Genomic DNA, 21,556 nt, shown 5'->3' on the forward strand with positions numbered 1-21,556 from the left:
AAATACTCTAATCAAGCAATAACGCTCAATGCAGTAAGAAAAATTTGCCAAGTTCTTTCTATTTAAGAGAGTATATATGTATTTCAAAACCAAACAGGTTTTAAGTTTCTAATAAATTGGAATATTTTTAGCACATCTTCCTTTAAATAATCCCACAAGAATCAATTCCCGCCGCTGACCACATTGTAAGTTATGAATTATTATTGGATCGAGAAATTTGGTGACTCTTGCACCATAAGAGATATTGGGATGAAATTTGCACTAAAATTCAATAGAAAATTATTCCCATCTACTAAAAAATGAAATATTTACAGATTCCGAAGCAAAGGAATTGATAAGTATGGAATTAGCTAAAAAATTCTAAGAAAATGTCGCTGAATTTTCTGATTCGGACCATTAAAATTATTAGAAAAAATAGTTTGTAAACTTATATGTAAACAATTTTGTTTTTCATAAAAAAGTGTCAATGAAAATTAATTTAAAAATATTGTTTGACAAATGCAAACAATATTTATTTACCTATGGTTAAAAATGGCTATTTTTTTTAATTTTTAGTGAAAATTTCATTCGAATATCTCTAATGGTTCAAAAGTTATAACAAAATTTCACTGAATTTCTCGATCCGGACCACTGTGCGCCGTGACAGCTCGGGTTATTGCGAAATACCTGTACACGCGGCGTAGGGGTGCCAGGTAGGCGGGCATAGATATGTACCTCTCTTTTTTCCTGTGCCATCTCGTCGTGGATACACTATGCTGATATCTAGTAACATAGAACAATAGACGTTTTACGTATTAACGTGCACTTTTATTACCGCCCAAAGTAAAAGGTAAAATCCTAACACTGAGGAATTAAGAGAACTAATAAATATATATTGTAATTATATATACGAAAAAATGATTAACTACTCTTGTAAATATGGCCTTATTAGTTCAATTTTCCTAGCATTTTAAAATATATGCGTTGAAGAAATATCATTATATACCTAACCAAGAAATAAATACAGTAGGACGTCGATTAACCGGATCCCCATATAGAAAATATGATTATATGAAATGAAGGGAAATAAATTTTCAAAAATAAAAAATTTATTTTGGAATAATGTACATTTTAATTATGTCTCTCGGGTGTTGATTATCCAGCGGGCCTTAATTTATCCGGGCTGTTTGTCTTCCAATCAAGCCGGTTAATCGAGGTCCTACTGTAATCCATTGTTTCACAAGAAAATAATTTATTAAAGAACAAATATTTAGAATTTACTTTTCCTCTGCGACTTGTTGCATTTACGGATTGTATTGCCAAGTTAGTACAACAAATGAATTGCATTATATTAAAAATTCCCGGGAACTGCGACATAATTAATTGAGTAAAGCTAGCTTGTGTTGAAATCTGGCACTGTGCGAAATACGTGAAGTGTACTATGGTGAGATAACAAGAAGGTCCCTATAACAAGGGTCCGGGACACATTATTTACCCGTTGACTCTCTTTAGAGGGTTTTTCTAAACGCAGTTCTCTTTATAAAACATTGGTCCTTAAGAAAGTGGAACTCCGCTTGAAAGTTCCGCAAGTTAAAGAAGAACACATTTGTTGCTAATATGTTTATTGATAGGAGATAATGAAACCACACTTAAATCTTGAAGTTTCACAAAATTTTTTGGATTTTTGTCCAATCTTCTCAATTTTTTCGAAAACCGTTTGTTTTACGAAAAAAAGTAATAGGACATAAAAGACGCGGCCTGTCTAGATCTACAGGTTTTGTTTAACGTGTTTTTCGACGCGGTAAGTAGTTTAGAAGATATTCGAGAAAAACGATTTTATGAGCATTAACCCTTTGCACTCTAAACGTAAAGTTTTCATTTTGTTGAAGATTTATAAAGTTGAACTTGTTTTAGATAATGTAGCTAAGGAATAAATATTTTGTTTTATTGCAGCAACCGTATTTTTTAAATTATATACACACGATACATATGTATACATGTGTAACTAATTTAGTGCTGGAGTTGTTGGTGTAGTATACATATAAGTCGCTAGTCTGAAGTGCAAAGGGTTAAATTAATTATTTTAATGTTTAAACCATGTGGGGCACCTGTTCCCGGTATCTGATTTTTTTTTAATTATTTGGAACTCTGGGGGTGCCATGAAAGAAATTCAAAAGTTGAAAATAAGAGCAATCCTAGTCCCCACTCTACTTTCCCCTTCTACGACGCTATGCCCCACGCTTCCGCCGTAGGCCGGTCACGTGACGCGTTTCGTCTCTCCACGTGTCGATACCGGCATAGAGAGGGTAACTTTTCCCCTGAATTCGTGCGCCCTCCCCTTATCAGGCACCACTGCGGTCAGTGACCTTCTCGTCATCTCAACACAATACATACATATATGTATTCGTATAATGAAAGCGTTCGCGAGAAGAGCTGCACTTAGCAGTCGACCAACAACATATCGATGCTCCGATTAATGCTCTCTCAACTTCTGTCGAATGTATTCGTACCGTTATGAATCGTCACGAAAGAATAGTATAAAGGATTGGAAGACAAACCTTGCGGGAACGCGGCGAGTCCGTGCTCCAAGGCGTGTGGATGTGGATGACCATGTGTGGCGAGTGTGAACGGGGAATGTAGTCCAGGGTGAGGTCCTCCTGGATGCGGGTGAGAATGCGGATGTGGATGACTTCCAACCCCCATTGCCGGATGACTGTGAGGGTGGTACTGAGGACTACCGGACGGGGCGCAAGGGGCACCCGCCGCCTTCAAGTACCCCGCCATGTATCCCGCGAGGCAAGCCAGCTCACCCGCCACCGCTGCGTCCTTATCACGCTCCCTTATCTCCTGACCTCCAAACTCCTCCGACCCCCACCAGCCGTTCTCCTCTCGATAGACTTGCTGGCCCGATTGCGGGTGTAGCTTCGTAGTGTTGCTGTCGTACAACTTCGATGCCTGTAGCTCTGGGAACGGCACGTTGCCAGTTCGCGTGTAACCGTAACCTTCGAAATCCTCCACCTGCAACGATAAACGCAACGATTCGTTAAGAAACCTATTCTCATCTTTCCCACTTTTCAGACTTTCGCACAAAGCTTCTTCGCGATAACCGTTACCGCCGGACGTTTCATTTCGCGAGAATAAGGTGGAATATATTTCCCGCCTATTTGGGAAACGTATTGTACAAGATGCACGAAAGTGCGCTCCGTCGCTGCAACGGAAAAATTAGCATTCTTTTGCGAGGCAGGGAAACGTTCACAGTGGACGACGACGCGGGAGAAGCTAACTTCCATTGTTGCGGATGACTACATCTCCGATAGAAAATTCTTTTCTTACCGAGTCGATTTACAATTCTTAAAGAAGTCCGCCGATGTTGACCGGAAGCGAGGACGGTAGACGAAAGATAAAGGGTACACGGAACCAGTCACGGTCGCTTACCAATCTGTATGCTCCTTCAGGATATCCGTAGTGAGTCGACATGCCCTTGATTCAGAACGTTTGTTACGAACGAGATGCGTTGCCACTTATCACATCACGTAATCCACTAACATGATTGTCTTTGAAAGTCTCTGTCCTGATCAGTCCGTAATTCAACAGTGATAACAAATTCCCAGTCCCAGGTTACCGTGGAGAACACGCGGAGTCACTGAGTTTACTGAAATCTAATCGAGAGTTCCGGAATCGACTGATGTCCATGGAGGACTACGGAAGAGTGCGGAAGGACACCGAAAATCACTGATAGTGTCACGACAACCGTAACGGTTCAGGTAGAAGGTACTTCTACTTTCCCCTTGCAGGGTTGCTGACGAACTGTGGCCTACCCTCACTGCGACAACCCCGTATACTTTCCCAGGTCCTTCCTTGGTTCCGGCCCAAGAACGGGGGTGGGGATTACGGAGTGGGTCAGTGAGCGGTGGGGGTAGTCGTATCAACGGAGACCCATGGGGCCCGCTTTGGCCTCAGGAAATTCTGACCCACCTACCAAATAGGCGCAAGTGGAATTTGGCCCCAGCTACCTTTGTTTCTACCACCTATTATTCCCGATTTCAGGTGAATTTCCCTACTACCCTACTCGAGACGCAAATTTGATTCGTGCGTTACTTCGGTGAAAGTTTGGATCGTTGACCAATGCCGTTCGCCGGAACGGAGCGGCGTGATGGAGTGGGAATTTCATGGAAATTTCAAATTTTGTCGAAATGGAGTTACTTTCTTTGAATTGAAGTTAAGGCTTGTTTCCAGATGTGCAAGGGTTCGAGTGCGCCTTCTCATTTCTCGATAATACAGAGATGGGATTTTTCTCAACGATCATCCTCGAAAGTCCTATTTTTATGTGTGGGAGGCGTAATTTGCAGTATTCGGCAGAATGTAGCTATGAAAATAGCTGCATGCGCAGTTGTATGCTCCAGAAGAATGCAAATTACGCCTCGTAAACGAAAAATAGGACTTTTGAGGGCGATGGCAGTGTACATCGATCTTTTATCTAGCGATTTGACTACTGAAACCCGCATTTTTGTATTATCGGGAAAGGAGAACGCACATCCCGCACTCTTGCAATCCTGGAAGAACGAGTCGCTCATTTTTAGAATTATATCATTGATGATGTTTAAGTCCACGGACTGCTTTATTGATCATTTTTTTAAAACACATCCTTATACACTGTTTTACTGTTCCTAAAAAATACAGCAGCTATATAATATATTTAATTAATTCGCCGGAAACCGAGTAATTGAGTAACATTTTTGATACCCTGAGTCAAAGTAGACCCGGGCTCCGCTATCGAAGGCTTAATGCTCTTCAAGAAATATTATAAAACTGCTGCGAATATTCATTCTTTGTTCACTGTTACATCAATTTAAAGTCTCAACATTAGCATTTTTGCAACAAATTCTTCCATACCAAGGTATTTTGGTTGACTACACAAGAATCGACTCGTTGTTTCTCCAGTTTTGACCTAGAATATTTCCAATGTTCGTGATCGATTTTCTTTTGTGCATACGGAGCTTATTCTCACTGAAAACACTTAGAAGGCCTTCAAAAATGTGTTTTAAGAAATTGATAAGTAAAGCAGTCCGTCGACTCAAACATCATCAATAATATACTTATAAATCCGCTGTCTGACGGTTAAATGATTATCAATTTCTTAGAGGTGGTAGGATGCGGAGCGAGGGGTAGATGATCTATACCAAATTGTATATTGTGTGTAGCAAGATGTATAAATTTAGCGTCGCGAAAAAGTCGCCAACGGCGCGTAACCGCCAGCTATTCGAAATCATAGCCACGTTTGAAGTGTCAGAGTCAAACAAGTTGTTTAACATTCTTTGTTTTATTGTTTATAAATCGTCCACTAATTGTTCACGTCTGAACTGATTCTAACTGAAACTTGAACAGTAGTGTACGATGTATGAGCGACGTATGATTCTACAAACGTGCCGTCCTTTGTCTATGATAGTAGACAAACTAAATGCAAACAAATGGGTAGTTCACCCATAAATTCGAAAGATTTGAATACGGAATTTGATTTGATTACCAGGCTGTTAAACATTAGAAAAATGAGTCTGCCATAGCCAAACTATGGGAAGTAGGAAAAATGGCATGATTTCAACCCTCATTTGTATGTTCATACGTCGTTCAAACTTGCCGCCGAAAATTTTAATGTTGCCGGTCACCGCACCTCGGCGTTCGAGTACTAAGTGCCTAAAGGTAGACTCTCGTTTCCAGGAATGTAAGGGTGCGAGTGCCCATTCTCATTTCTCGATAATGCAAAAATGGGGTTTTTCCGTAGTCAAAAGCGGTAGTTGAAAGATCAATCTAGGCCGCAATTTTACGTTTACGAGGCGTAATTTGCATTATTCGGAAGCATACAGATGCGCAAGTAGCCATTTTCATAAAGCTTCGACAGGAAAAATAGGACTTTCGAAGTCATCACGGTCTAGATTGATCTCTTATCTAGCGCTTTTGACTACTGAAAACCCCCATCGCGCAGCCTAGCAATCGTAGAAACGATTCTACCACCTTAATCGAATTACAGTCGAGAAGCGGCGCGTGCTGAATCGGAAGAGAACGCCGAGGAACAGGCAAGGGCCACGCTAAAAATGCGGCTTATCCGAAAAACTTAACTTCCCGGCGGGCGTTAAACAGCTAAATAAACTTTCGAGTTTTTATCCGGTCGATGGACCGCGGCGACACGGGTGCAGAGAGAGAGAGAGCGGGAAAGCGTGAATTCGCGTCGGAAAAAGATGGAACGAGGGAGCGGAGGAGCGAAGGACGATGCGCGTTGCTAGGTATGTTTACACGAGGGCATTATGGCGGATAATGTTTGTTATAGGCGTCTATGCTCTACAGCCAGGAGAGGCGAGACTATCCGACGTTAAAAGGCCAGCCTGGTCGATCCGCTTACGGCGGATGAGGCTCAAATTGAGTGAGAGATAGTGAACTCTCGTGCAACGAGTTGCACGGCCATCGCACATGTCCCGATCCACGGTACTACGTGTACTTGTGCACACGTATCTTGCAAATCTAGACGACATCTCGCGCGATAATTCCTCCGATGGCTACTGCGACGTTATGCGAATAGCTTATCGCAGGAAAGAAGGCGATACGTTCTTCCTATTTTCGTTCGAGTCTCTCTTGTTCGGAGAAGCGGACGAAGCAAGGCGGAACCATTTTGGAAATGGGTAAACGAGCTCGCACGTACCGGAGGGATATTTACAACCAGCCGAGCCGAGTCCTTCTCCGACCATCCTATAGCCACGTATTCATTGAAACAATGTACAGTTAGTAAGGTCCGCTCGGAGCGAGAGCAGGAGGGGAAAGGAAATACTGCCTGCAACGTGTGCCTGGAAACTGAGAAATCTGCGAAATAATTTGTAATGGTGCCAGCAAGTGTCCATGTGCCAGCTTCGGTGTCCAATCAGAACACGAACCGATCACAGTTTCTAGACTCAGGCACGAAAAGATAGCACACTTTGAAATTAATGTAATTTCTCTTTATTGAACATTACAAATCCAATTTTGTTTATACGCATATTTTCAGTGTGCCTTTCTTAACTGTATGTGAATGAAATGAAACGAAGCTTCATTAACTTATCTATTTTTATTTAAAGAAGTAGGATTATTAAACGAAATATAGAGGGACAACGTGATAGCACACTTAACGAAAAACGGTTTGATAAAGATTTATACAATTTTGTAATACTGTTTTGCACTGTTTTGAATCGTTAATACTTTGGAATTTTCTGCCATTTCGGTACACAGCTCTGGCAAGACGTCCCCAACAATTTTGAATAAACCAAAAGGTCGGAGATCTTGCTGGCCACTCCAAAACGCGAACAATTTTTGTAGAAAGGTATTTCTTTACCGCTTTCGCCGTGTGGACTGCAGCATTTCCTAGTAAAATGTATTTATTTGCAGCAATTCTTATAATTTCAATATACCGTTCACTATTGGTGCCAGCAAGCCATTTGTCCGGTTCGGTGTCCAATCAGGACACGAACCGACCATGCTACATCTACCTGTGCAGGGACGCGACGAGTCTATCAAGTAATTATGAGCACCTTACTTTCGACCCTTTCTTCGATGCCCATTCGTTGTATTGAAAGCCCGGCCGTTTGTCGCACGGAAAAACCCGCGAGTGCTGGTTCAGCCGTGCTTTGTTCTCTATTGACCTTGCGAGCACCAACTAACCACTGTAAAAATTGCAGGGTGTCGGTGACCACTCCTTAACAATTCGTGCACCTTAATCCTACGTATACCTGGGCCGCCTGTGTCACAGCATCTCTTCCCATTTCCCCGAAACAAATTTCCCCATTGATTTATTGCTGCCATTACAGGCCCGGTTTCAAACTGCGAAATATTATCTAATGTAAAGCAGTAGGAATATAAAAAGTCTGGGACCCGCAAAGGAGGGTTCATAAATTTTCAGGCTCGGTCATATTGACTTGCGTTGAGTATATTCAACCCAGATCCAAAATTTTTGAGAAATAAGTTCAGGTACTTTTGAACGGACACGTACTCACGGAAATGAAGTCGCGAAGGGTCTCGAAACACACGATTTGTCGCATGCTCGAGGTAAGATAGTAATACGAACGTTGGAGGCAACTCGACCGGTGTATTATACAGTATTATACAGTATAGTGTTTTCACGACTCGATCAATACGTTCTCGTTTACGCGACGAAATTCGCAAACCGTAAACTGGCGAGTCTCATTGTTCGGCATCATGATCGAAAAGCTTTTGTCCGATAACGATGCAGATTGATTGTCGTATATACCTTTCACTCGACTTGTAAATCTTGTGCTTCTTTCGCTCACAATGCGCCACAGAACGTGCAATTAATGACACGATATGATAACGTTGCATCTAAGCGTTGTGTAGCTACACACGTATCCGCGAGCAAAGTGCAACGCAGCGCGACAGGGTTATAAATCTAAATGCATCTCGCTGTACGTATATGTACGCGTGTTGATGATAGCGGTAAATCATTTTTCCGATTAACCCCTTGCATACATAATATCGACTCCATAATATCGGGTGACTTGTTAGTTCATAATGATAATTCCTGTTGCTATTGAAGGTTCCATTAAAAAGTGTTTAGCCATGTACCATAGATTCTTCAAAATTATGCAATAATCACCGGTCGCTAATTAACCAACTATAATAGCTGTACATTAAATATTCGTTCCCCATACTGGGAATTTGTAGGCAGAAACACTAACTCCGAATAGTTGGTCAGCCATGAATATAAACGTTTGTCTTCACGTAGGAAATTCCGAATAACAAAGTAATTACAATCATTGCAACTGTAAATTGAATCGTATTGCAGGAGGTTACTCGTCGTGCGTTACTTAACCGTGTTTATGTCCAATCGATTTTCAGCGTTGATCGCGCTCGCGACTCGGAACTGACTTTTTCGCGAACGGTCGAATATGCGTACACTTGTACCACTATCAGGAGAGAAAATATGATACATAGTTGGCGGACGAGCGAGAGAAAAGGACGAGCAGCGCGGAGAAGTTTTGCGCAAGCTTCGGCGAACCAGGGAACGAAGAAGGGTTAGGGTTTAGGTTAGGTAAAAAAATCTATATAAAGGTGAAAAGAGGAAAACCGGACGGGGTAGGTCGTACACGGAGTGCAAGGCGAGAGGAACTCCGGAGAAAGGGACAGAGAGAAAAATAGAGAGAGAGAGAAAGGAGTAGAGAGAGAGAGGCGTGTATCGAGTTTGCGCGTTTTATTCCTCCTCCCGTGTTCGGGCTTCAGGCTCCGCCCCAATGTTTTCCCTCCTCCAGCTTCCCCATTCGCCCTTCGATCCCTCCTGGACCAGAAAGGACTGTACCTCGTCGACGTTTCCGTATTAATATTTTAGCCCCACGATGATGGTTGTCGCGTCATCTTGCGAAACGGCGAGAATCCTGGAGAGTCATCGATTCGCATATTTTCGGCACTCCCATTTTCGCGTCATGTCGGAGCAAGGAAGAAACAAAGCGAAAGCGAAAGGTGGAAAAGAGCGTGAAGGACAAATGGCACGACACCAAACGGTTGTATCTAAAAAAACGCGTCAAGTTTGTTGCCAGCAATCAACCTTAGCCTGCGCCTACCATAAACGGTTATATTGCCAGAGCCTTCTTTGTAATCCCTGCAATCGACTCTACCTTGTTTTCGGAGTTTTTACAACCCGCCTACAGTAGGGGACCTTAGTACGGTTCTTTTACAACTCGTATTGGTCTTTTTGGAAGGGGTTGCTGTGAGTTTTCGTGTGCATAACAAGGCGCCTGTCACCGACGTTCTAACCAACACCTAAATTACCCTCGAACACGGATTATCCCTAACGATTATCGATCCGAGGTTTTTAAGCCTTGGGCAATTCGTTTTCTTCCGTTTTCTTTTTCCTCGGTTCTCCGTTTTTAACAAAACTATCGTCCCGGAGAATCGGTTCTCGCGGTTTTAACGCAACGATTGTTTATTCCCGTGGACCCGATTCTCGCGTTCGGTTTTTCAACGTTCGACCGTGAGAGCGTAGGGAATCGAAATTGATGAGCGATAAACTCCCCGTGCTGACCAAGCAACGGCCCTCCAGGATCAACGCCACGGATTGAGATATTTCGGTGGCGGCTTTTAGCGCTATGGTTGTTCACCGAAAGTCATTTCTACGCTTCTAAACGCGGGCCAGCCGGCAGCACGCGTGCTCGCGTATTACGCGCTTCGTCCCGACTTCATTACTTTCACTCGAGATTCCAGGCGGCGTCCGCGCAACCGGTTTACAGAAACGACCGCGGATCTCATCGTCGTTGGCATCCTGACGACGCGGTTCGACTTCGAATCCCAAAAATATCCCCGTATACACGGTGTACGTTATCACGTGGGACACGAGAACAGCGAAAAATCGTGTTCGTACAAATGCATACGTTCCGTTCGACACTGTTCTGAAATTATAGTCATCCCCGCCGTCTCGATACTCCGCGACTTCTTCGGGGAAGATGCTCGGTTAAGTAGACAGGGAATTGTAGGAATTCGTGATCAAAATGAGTCTTCAAGATTAAACATTATTTCCAATCCAGATCGTTTCTATTCTATGTATATGATTTTCTTCATTTTCTGGATATGCAACTGATATAATACCTCATGCGATACTTGAATGTTAAGTGATTTATTAAATATAAACATATATAACATGTGACGTCACGGACCGTGTTAATAATGCAAACAATATCTTGAATAATAGTGTAGCAAGTTTAGTGACGCCTCAGGATCGTCACTCTGAGGATTAACGTCGGCAAAGCAGAATTTGACGCCGGTGTAAATGCAACGGATAGAAATCATCGTCTCTAGTCTGACTCGAGGAAGTTAGCGAATGAATTGGTTTCTAGCGATGTTAGGATGTGAGATTTCCTTAAGGTCCATTAGCCGTATACACGGTGTACGATAACACCGTGTTCACAAAAATCATGTTCGTCCGAATGCACGTGTGCTGTTCGACACTGTTCTGAAATTATAGTCATCCCCGCCGTCTCGACACACCGCGACTTCTTCGTGGAAGATCCTCGGCAAAGTAGACCGGGAATTTTAGGAATTCACTATCAAAATGACTAAATGAAACGTGAAATAGTAGAAGGATATAAGGGAATTAAAAGTATCGATGATCATCGAATAATTAAAATGATTAACACGTTCGCGACCAGCGTCACGTACGTGTGAAGATCACGATTTCCTGTATCGCATGAAGAAAGTCAAATTAGTTTTGTGTCTGCAAGTCGGAACCATTTTGGAAATGGGTAAACGAGCCCGCACGTACCGGAGGGATACTTACTGCCGGTCGAGCCGAGACCTTTTCCGACCACCATAGCCACGTATTCATTGGAACAATGTACAGTTAGTAGGGTCCGCTCGGGGTGAGAGCAGAAGGAGAAAGGAAATACTGCCTGCAACGTGTGTCTGGAAACTGAGAAATCTGCGAAATAATTTGTAATGGTGCCAGCAAGTGTCCATGTGCTCGGTTCATTGTCCAATCAGAACACGAACTGATCACAGTTTCTACACTCAGGCACGAAAAAATAGCACACTTTGAAATTAATGTAATTTCTGTTTATTAAACATAACAAATTCATTAACTTATCTATTTTTATTTAAAGAAGTAGAATTATTAAACGAGATATAGAGGGACAACATCATAGCACACATAACGAAAAACTTTTAATATAACACAATTAATCATAAATTTAAAAAATTAACCCTTTGCACTCGGTTGTTCCCTCTGAGGCACCATTAAAAATGGCTGTACCATTATTCAAAATATTGTTTACATTATTAAATATATCGGTACTTAATCAATTACTAATCATTTAGGTATTCTATGAGGTATTCTACCAATTTCATATCCATACGATTTCAAAAAAATCACAGGAAATGGAAATATTCTGGATCGGAAGAAATGTTTAATTTTCCAGATAAATAGCTCCGAGCGCAAAGGGATAAACATTAAAAGGGAATAAAGACTATAAGGAAATCTCACATTCTAACGGTGCGCCACCCACCAATTCAAATGTCGAAAACACCGGCAATTATTTCGAGTTCGAGGGTCGTTTCGGGTGATCATCAACCGATCGGTTTTCTGCGTGCTTTATATTCTCATCCCCATCCGCTAATTTCTGTCGGAGCCATTTAATCTCGGCAACACCTTTTGTCCGTCGGAATTTCTGTCGTAAATATCCTGTTTCTTTCGGATGTGAGGGCAACAAGCGCGGACGCCGGGCGAGACGGTGACCGAGAATACACCACGATTTTGCTGGTAGTATGCATACGCAAATCGAACCGAAACAACCTTGCTCGTTTAGGTGTTCATCCACCTTTTCTTTTGGAAGGATTCTCCGACAAGTCCTGTGTATATATTTCAGAAATGTCCGATGACCGGTCGCGGTGGTGGTAGCGGAACGCATCGAAGAAAAATATCCCTCTACCCCCCCCCCCCCCCCCCCCCATCCCACCGGTGAGCCACGATCGAGAAGGCGCACGCGGTCAAAAAGAGAATCGGTCTGTTCTCGGGCCCGGGTAGAAAGGGTGCCCGAACCGGCTCGAGACTCGGCTTGGCTCGAGACTCCCCAGCATCGTCTCAGATGGTTTCGGATCGCGTCGGATCGGATCGGATCGGGTCGTCGGATCTCGAGTCCGTGTGCCCTGGCACGCCGGTAAATATGTGGCCGACACAGCACATATGTATCCGTACATAGCAGCCCAGTTGGGCCTCTAATGATGATCTACGGTTAGCTACCGCGCACAGCTTCTATAAACCTCCTAATTTCTCCTCTATAAATTCGTCGAGGAAGGCCGGGAGAGACGGGCCCCTTCCTCCCGTGGCTTTCTCGTGGTTTTTACTCTTCCGCAGGGTTCCCGCGACTCTACGGTCCACAAGTCTACGCGACCGATCGTTACCCATCCCTCTTTTCTACCAAGCCGTCGTAAATGCGCGAGCCGCGGTACACGCGATACCAGAGCCTGCTCTACCCGCTCAACAACCAGCGGACGTCTATTCGCAAGGATCATTTATTATTTACCGTCCCGTCGTTTACGCGCCATTGCCAAGACACTGGCTCCTGCTACTGCTCCTGCTGCTTCTAGATATTTCTGCTTGTGCTGCAAATAGCGCGGGAACAAGTTGGATAATAGGGGAGACTTGAAAAATTATTCGTGTTTTGCCAGGACATTTGGACATCTTGCCAGAGCTGTGTACCACAATGGCAGACAATTCCAAAATATTAACGATTCAAAACAGTGCGTTTTGAATGAATGGGAGAATATTAGCCAAAACAGTATTAAAAAATTGACCTTCAACCTCGAAATAATTGCCGGTGTTTTCGACATTTGAATTGGTGGGTGGCACACCGTTAGAATGTGAGATTTCATTATGGTCTCTATTCTCTTTAAATGTTTATCCCTTTGCGCTCGGAACTATTTATCTGGAAAATTAAATATTTCTTCGAATCTAGAACATTTCCATTCCCTATGATTTTTGAAGTCGTATGGATATGAAATTGGTAGAATACCTCATAGAATACCTAAATGTTTAGTAATTGATTAAGTACCGATATATTTAATAATGTAAACAATATTTTGAATAATCGTACAGCCATTTTTAATGGTGCCTCAGAGGGCACAAACGGATTCCAAAGATTTAATTTTTTTACTGTGTGATTAATTGTGTTATATTACAAGTTTTTCGTTATGTGTGCTATGATGTTGTCCCTCTATATCTCGTTTAATAATTCTACTTCTGTAAATAAAAATAGATGAGTTAATGAAGCTTCGTTTCATTTCATTCATATACAGTTAAGAAAGACACACTGAAATTATGTACATGCATAAAAAGATTGAATTTGTTATGTTTAATAAACAGAAATTACATTAATTTCGAAGTGTGCAATCTTTTCGTGCCTGAGTGTAGAAACTGTGATCGGTTCGTGTTCTGATTGGACACCGAAGCTGGCACATGGTCACTTGCTGGCACCATTACAAATTATTTCGCAGATTTCTCAGTTTCCAGGCACACATTGCAGGCAGTATTTCCTTTCCCCTCCTGCTCTCGCACCGAGCGGACCCTACTAACTGTACATTGTTCCAATGAATACGTGGCTATGGTGGTCGGAGAAGGACTCGGCTCGACCGGCAGTAAATATCCTTCGGGTACGTGCGAGCTCGTTTACCCATTTGTGATGTTTAGTTGTGACGTTTTTCTTGTGCATGAGCGATATACATATGCGTGTACCGTTACGGTAGATAGTCGTTTTCTCTTTCGTCCAGAATTCTTGAAGACTTCGAACGACAAAGTAATTGCCGTAACCGTAAAATAAATGATAGTGCAAGGGGTTAATAGCACCGAGTAAACGCGGAGAACAAATTGATCTCGTATTCCGGGGTCAGGCAACAAGCAAGACGCCGAGTGAAAGGCAGACGATGCGCGATACGTTAATTGGAGAGTCGTTTTATTGCCGATGCGAAACAGAACGTCGCCAGCCGCTACTGGATCGTCTCTCACGCGACCTAACCCTTTAAGGACAAACGAACGGGGCGACGAAGCGGTGCCTGGGTCTATTCTGAAATACAATATGTATTTAGAGCTCGTCAAAATCGGTAAGGAACCCGATTTCTAGATTATTACCCCACGGAGGCGAGGGTTAGCTTTGTATACGTTAAGCTTTGTAAACGAATTTTCGTTAAGACAAATTTGGATTTCTTTGGAAGGAGTTTCAAGGAGAGTGGTGGAAAAGTTGTTCAGAATGATGACCTGGACAACATATTTCCAGGACATCAAAATCGGCAATGACGACCAACTTCTAAATAATTATAAAGTTACTTCGAACGACTTCATCCCAAGGGACTATCATCCCTTGCAAGGAAAACCCAGTAGGCCGAGTGAAACAAGTGTTACTAGCGGATTGTATGCATTTATGACGAATGTTTATCGATGAAGCATGAAATGGTAGAAAGATGCCAAAATTATTGAAGGAAGAAACACACATTAGCACGAGGATCCGCCGATAATTGTTATAGTTCCCTGGAATATAACAGAACTTGCCAGAAAGGAAAAGGAGCTGGTTGAGCGTCGATTTCTGGTAAACGACTATAGCAGTGCACTAATGGGACACCATTAAGTTCTCGGTCCTCTGCGCAAATGTACCGTTCGAATTTTATTGTTCGACCGGTGTGTACTCGATCGAATTTCTCCAGGACCGCATTCGATTTCGAATTTGTTTTTTGCAACGCGCGTACCGTACACGGCAGCGATGGTGGAGAGAGAGAAGGTCCACGCGAAACGAATTCGAACGCGAACACAACCGTGCTCGAAAATAACCTCGGTTACCGGCGGGCAACGATTAACCAAGGGAAACAGGTTGCAGTTTGTTGCATTCGCAGTGGAAAACCGATGGTTCGGTGTAGGCCATGCGTGCGTATAACACACATACCTCTACCTGGACTGCGCGGCGGTCCGAGGACGGTCTGCCGCAGAAACAGTTAAATCTCTCGTGGTGGTAGCAAACACCATCAGTGCTAAGCCACAAATCCTGGCTTAACCCGAGCCTATGAATTGAATTGGTTAAAGCTCGCGTTAAACTGGGTTCTCTCTTGCGCGCAGTCACCAAGATGGTCCACGCCGTCTTTCTTTCCTTGTCCGTTTGTCCGTTCTTTCCACTTTTCCTCCTCTCTCGCTCCCTTGGTTTTTCGCTTTCTCCGTCCGGCCAGCAAATTCGTCGCCGTTCGGACCGAACTTGCCGTCTACTCTCCTCCCACCCATCGACCCCGTCGCAAGAACGCCTAATTGGCAAAGCCAAAAGTATTATTCGAGATCTCGCTCGGATTAACACGGGCTAGCCCGTGTACACACCTATTTGCCTCCGAATACACGACTAAAATATTGTTCGAACGGCTCGCCCTGTCAGAATAAACGTATCTCTCCGGGCAATAAGGGGTTAAGCAAAGCTTCTCGTTGACGATCCCTTAAGTATCGTTTGCTTTCAATGACCCTTTGAAGATTTCGAACCCGCTCTGCCAGCCCATTATAATGCGCACCCCCATTCCGAATACGCGCTTCCAGAATTGAATGAATTCGAAGAAGGCGAGTCGAACGGACATCTTGGCGAATAATGTGTATGTATTCTTATACATAGAATTTCTCTATGATGCATACAGTTCTCTGTATGAAATATATCGATTTTTATAATGCATGAAAAATATACGTAAAAGAAAGTTTGGGTTCGAGTCAAAAGATAGAGGAGACTTTCTGATTTGTTTCTTTTTGAGAAAATCAGCTGATACGGGTACTTCACACGCACTATTTGTGTATTTATGTGAGAAACTCTTCATCTAGCACTAATCTACAATACAGCATTGAATTCTATTGACATTTCTCGCGAGGAATCCATTCGCGAAAAGTATTTGGTTCGATTGGTGTATGAACAGGTCAAGAAAATATTCGTTGACAGCTTGCGTGCGATGTCTTCTCGCCACGCGCGGCCATTGCCGTAGCTAGTGAGGCATCTAGGCTTACACCGAAAATATCTCCGTTGGTTCATTGCGACGCCAATTTTAACGACACCATCTTTTTGAAGGGCTCAATTTAAAGGGGAAACTTCAAGGAATACTACCATATTTTTCTCAAAATTTAAATCACTGAACCCCATCATCGAAAAAAACGTAAAAAAAAGAATTTGTTTAAATTTTTCGACATTATAAAGTTGATTGTCGGGGTTGAAAAAATTATTTTGTAATAGCTCAATTCTTTCCGAATAAAACAAATAAAAATGTAGCACAATCGGACAGATAGTTCCCGAGATAAAAATTCGTAAGCGAGGCACATTTTTGCCAAAATGGGCAAAAATTGAAAACTGACGGCCTGCCATTTCTAAAAAATTTCAAAACCGACAAAACGATGACTTAAACCCCCCCTAATTTAACATGGACTACAACATATTTCATTTAGAACAAAATCGACGATGGTGCCTGCAAAAAGTCGACCGATCTACGATGAATTCGCACGAATCAGATAAAATTCACTGAAATTCGATACAAATCAATTCGCAATTTTTGCTTCCTGTTATGAAAGTGCTACGTTGTAGGATGGTTTGTATAAAACGGCGGTTGTGTGCTCGAAAAGGAAGACCCGTGCTGAAGGGATCCCGTGTGTTACGCTAGCTCCTAAGCAAACTCTGTTTATTCGTTGATCGGGCCTGGGTAAACAGAGTTTACAGGGCTCGCACAAACGAAACGTCAAATTGTAACAAACTGATCTATAACTAAATTACACGGTCGCCTGTGTCTACCTCGCCTTTCCCGGCCGAGTTTATTGCTCTCACACTCCTCCGGCATGTGCAGCTATATAAACACGTCAGCGACGTATTGTGCCGGGCTCGATCCTCGGATCGAAGTCTCTATTGTTGCATCGGCAGCGTTGAAAATGCGACCGTGTCCCGGGCACTTGGTCTGGCCGATCCATTCTCTGCGTCCGCGACCAAACCTATCTATGTGCATATATGATAGTATGTAGGTACACGTACACAGGTACGATGTGGGTATGCACCGTCGTCGTTGCATCGACAACAGTTAAGTGAATTTTGTTTTCGGGTCTGGGTACGAGGTTGTATACCATACTCTTCTTTTTCATCTTTCCCCTATTCCCCATCTTCCCCCTCAGCTTCTTTTCCTTTCTTTCCTTTTCCTTTCTGTGAGCACAGGTGCCCCTAGGCCAGCGTAGGTGCGATCCTTCTCGCCGTCAACCCCGTGTTAGACACCCGCTGCGAAATCACACCGTAAATTTGGATCAGGGATTTCCGAAATATTATTAACTACCGGCGAGAGCGATAGTTGAACGCTCGTCACCAGTGACTTCCGTCTTATCGAGCGGATGCGTATCCGATCTACTCCCCGTGGTACTCCTCGTGGCATTTCATTGTTAAGAGGGTAGACTCGTTTTTCCGTTTTTAATGCCGAATCTTTAACAATCGAGCCTGCAGTGTAGGCTGATTTAATTACTGGGCTGGTTAAAAATTAGAAAAATGAGTATAATAGCCAAACTATGGGAAGATTAAATATGAGTATCGATCGTAATTTTGGTAATCAACTTGTAATGATCTCGGCGCACAGGCTCGATCAATGATGAAAACAACAGCAATTTTGCAAATTAATTAAAACCTCGACTTTTCGATTCTGATGTGGATCTTTTTCACGAGAAAACTATTGCGTCTGAAAGGTTTTAATTAACTTGCAAAATTGCTGTTGTTTTCATCATTGATCGAACCTGTGCGCCGAGATCATTACAAGTTGAAAACTATGGGAAGTAGGAAAAACGGCATGATTTCAACCCTCATATTTGCATGTTCATAGTCGTTCAAAGTCGCCGCTGAAAATTTTAATGTCGCCACTCACCGCATCTCGGTGTTCGAGTCGCCATTCGAGTGCTAAGTGCTACGGGTAAACTCCTGTTTCCAGGAATACAATGGTGCGAGTGCCCTTTCTCATTTCTCGATAATGCAAAGATGGGGTTTTTCAGTAGTCAAAAGCGCTAGATGAATGAGAGGGAGTAATATTTCGACAAGTTTACCTTACAATGGGAACATGAAATTGCATCTGTCTTCTCATTGTAATTTTTAAAACTGTTTGGAATAAAATACTATGGCAATTTGTACTGACGCCTCAAAGTCACCATTCAGATGCAAGTATTTAATGTAGACGAACGCAATAAATCTCTTCGCTGTAATAAGAATTCGTAGTCACCTATTTCATACCTGACAATCTCTAGGTGACCTTTTCTTTTACTTTTAGAAGAACGGCGGAATGGATTGGTCGTAAAATTTTAGAAGAGGCCATATAATAATTTAAATGCTTTGCGGTTGAACTGGTGTCGTTTATGCACCGTAATATTAACCATTTCTGGCCTAATTTTGCTAACTGTAATGACTTTTGGAAATGTTTAGTCACTAGACCTTTCATAAATAATTGGACTAGCCCAAGCGGTGGCCAGAGAGGTAGTAAAGTTTGGTAGTTAGCAACCCTTTTCCGAACCTTTTCTTGCATTGAAGCATTGTTCACTTCGCGAAAGACCAATCTTTGCATAATTCCATTGGTGTTAGTGGTAATAAACAGTGCGGATCATCAATACGGAAAATCCTATCAAGCCTATTATATTCACTTTAATTTGTCATGACAAAACGATGTTATATTTCAATTGGATAGCCGAAGCTTTTTGAAACAGTTCAATTCATCGTGGAAGGCGATCCACAAAAGGAAAACAGGGCCGAAGTATTGTCGAGCAATTAAGATCGCCGCGAACTATACATATTTGCAGCTTAAAGGCGTGAAAATTTAAATCACAAAAAATTATTCGTACCCGGTATATCGCTGTAAACTCTACTCGGTAATAGACTATCGTCGGCTGCAGAAAAAAAAGGAGGATATTCCAGAATCGCACGTGCACGAGCGCGAACACAAACGGAAACGCAAACGCGAATCCGGAAAACGTCCAAGCTCCAGATATCGGGCGTGTAATCCGAAAAACCGGAGCGTAATCTCGCCGAGCCGCTCCTCCCCACGGTTCCGGAGTGGTTTCCGCGTAGCTTCTGAGCTAATAGGAGGATCGAAATCGACGGTATTCGACAAACGGCTAATCCTTCCACCCTACCACTAGGAGACCCCATTAGGACGTCAATGATTTGCGGTAATTACGATTCTATTCGCGGTACTAATTGTCCCATCAGTTTTTTTAATGAAACGAGGATCGACGTGTTTCTAAGCTTTATTAACATTCAAATAACATTCAAATAATTCAGATCCGTTGTGAAACGAATAGACCTAACCCAGGCCTACTTATCTATTCGCGTTGGATTAGGGTAAAGTAGAGTAAAAGTCGGACAGACAAGCCAGGGCTCGAAATTATTTATGTACTCGCGACGGCCGCGCGTCTCGCTTCCCGTGGCGCACAGTGGGACAAGCCGATGAATTCTGTGTCAAAATCAAAGAGCTTTTGATAGAAATGAGATAGAGCGATAATTTTTTTTAATTAAAGCTGAAATATTGCAGAATGTGGAAAAAATAGAGAGATTATGGAACGAACGTTTTGTAACCTTGAAAATCTGTGTTAAACTTGCAGAATTTCAAGAAAATTGTGGTTTATCCAATGCCATGGCCGAGTAGATTTTTTTCTTGACATGCTATACGTCATTTCCTGTTGATTTCGTCACGCTGATTTCAAATCTGGCCGTAGAATTCGTCTACCACCTCAGGGTTTTGCAAAAAATCGATTTTTGTGAACAAAACACTGATTTGAAGGCATATTGTATTCTCATATTGTATAAGACAGTATCGCTGCCATTGTCGTTGGCACTCCTTGTAGTTCGTAGCGTTTTCAAATTAAGAATCGAAGATAAAAGGCGTTTAACCGATAAATTCATGTGTTTATTCAATAACACGAGAAGTTACCTCGAAAATGGCAAAAAGTAATAGAACAGAATGGAAACTATGTTATTGAATAAATCTATGAATGAATATCTGAATTTTAACTTTCAACTTTGATTTACAAACGCTACGAACTTTCGTTCCAACCCAATAATTTAAATCAGATATCTATTTTCCATAATTATTTTTTCATTTACACAGAGGAAGTAAGGTAAGCATTTAATCTTTCTAAATACGTTGATTTGATGCGAACATTTACATCGAAACTTCCCCCGCAGATCTTACCAATTTGCCAAGCACGTCTAAACGCGCGCGAAAATTGGGTTATTCCGGATGTTAATAAAATGCGGACGATACAAGTAAAAACTATTTGCAAAATTTATCTGAATTTATTTTCCTAATTGATCTTCTACAGCTGTTGTCCGAAATTATCGTGCGACATAGTGGAATAGGCCTACAGGGAATACCACTAATCAGAAAAACGTAATTAAATTATATTAACAATAGTAAAGGAAACCTATTGATACGGGTGTCGCCCCAATGCGCCAGGAATAGCTGGTCCGAGAACTAGAACCGCCCCGGAAAGCGAGGAAAATTATTGCTAACCCTAATTGTAAGACATGCAGTGCCGACTTGAATACCTTTATTTATTTAGGGTCGCGTATTGTACAAATCATAGCTGTTCCTTATTATAACCACGCCGTGGTGCGGAACGGTTATACCTACGGTCGCCATTTTTCTTAGTAACTTTAACATTAACGATTGTTGCATATTGGAAATACCCAAGCCAGAATAATATCAGGTATCTAGGCAAACTTGTGCAATAAAAATTTATTTCCATTTGTCCAAAGTCAAATTGTTGTCCCGTTCCGCTCTATCGAACTACCTAAATACCTCCTGAACTTGTCTTGAAAATGTCCCAACAATAATAATTGTAGTTCCGTGAAGAAGATACCTGAGGTCCGGGGCCTCGGAGTGTGTATTCTATCAGTTTAATATTCAGGAGGTGTGGAAGGTCGAAAGAAACGTTTGGTTTCGGAGTTGAAATAGGTTCGAGCGCGCGAAGGGTTAATTCGAGAATTACCTGGGGAAGAAGAGTTTGTTGCGCGGGGGTAGGGTTCGATCGAGAGCAGAGGCGAGACGCGTCTTC

The 21,556-nt window shown here is 42.4% G+C and overlaps 1 protein-coding gene across 2 annotated transcripts in view; it reads right to left on the reverse strand.

Annotated features, from left to right (window-relative positions):
- LOC143208650 (uncharacterized) overlaps positions 1-12,413 on the reverse strand; it is a 29,649-nt gene extending 17,236 nt beyond the window's left edge. Inside the window, exons 1-3 of one of the 2 annotated variants that reach the window (XM_076423241.1) lie at positions 3,415-12,413; positions 2,538-2,997; positions 715-762 (exon numbers count right to left, since the gene is read on the reverse strand). In XM_076423241.1, the coding sequence (XP_076279356.1) occupies positions 715-762; positions 2,538-2,997; positions 3,415-3,456 (550 nt within the window). In that variant the 5' untranslated portion in view covers positions 3,457-12,413. The remainder of the gene's footprint in view (positions 1-714; positions 763-2,537; positions 2,998-3,414) is intronic. The other variant, XM_076423242.1, reaches the window with a different exon arrangement.
- Between the last annotated feature and the right edge of the window lie 9,143 nt (positions 12,414-21,556).

The sequence above is a fragment of the Lasioglossum baleicum genome, chromosome 5, assembly GCF_051020765.1.
Source record: "Lasioglossum baleicum chromosome 5, iyLasBale1, whole genome shotgun sequence".
Taxonomy (NCBI): Eukaryota; Metazoa; Arthropoda; class Insecta; order Hymenoptera; family Halictidae; genus Lasioglossum; species Lasioglossum baleicum.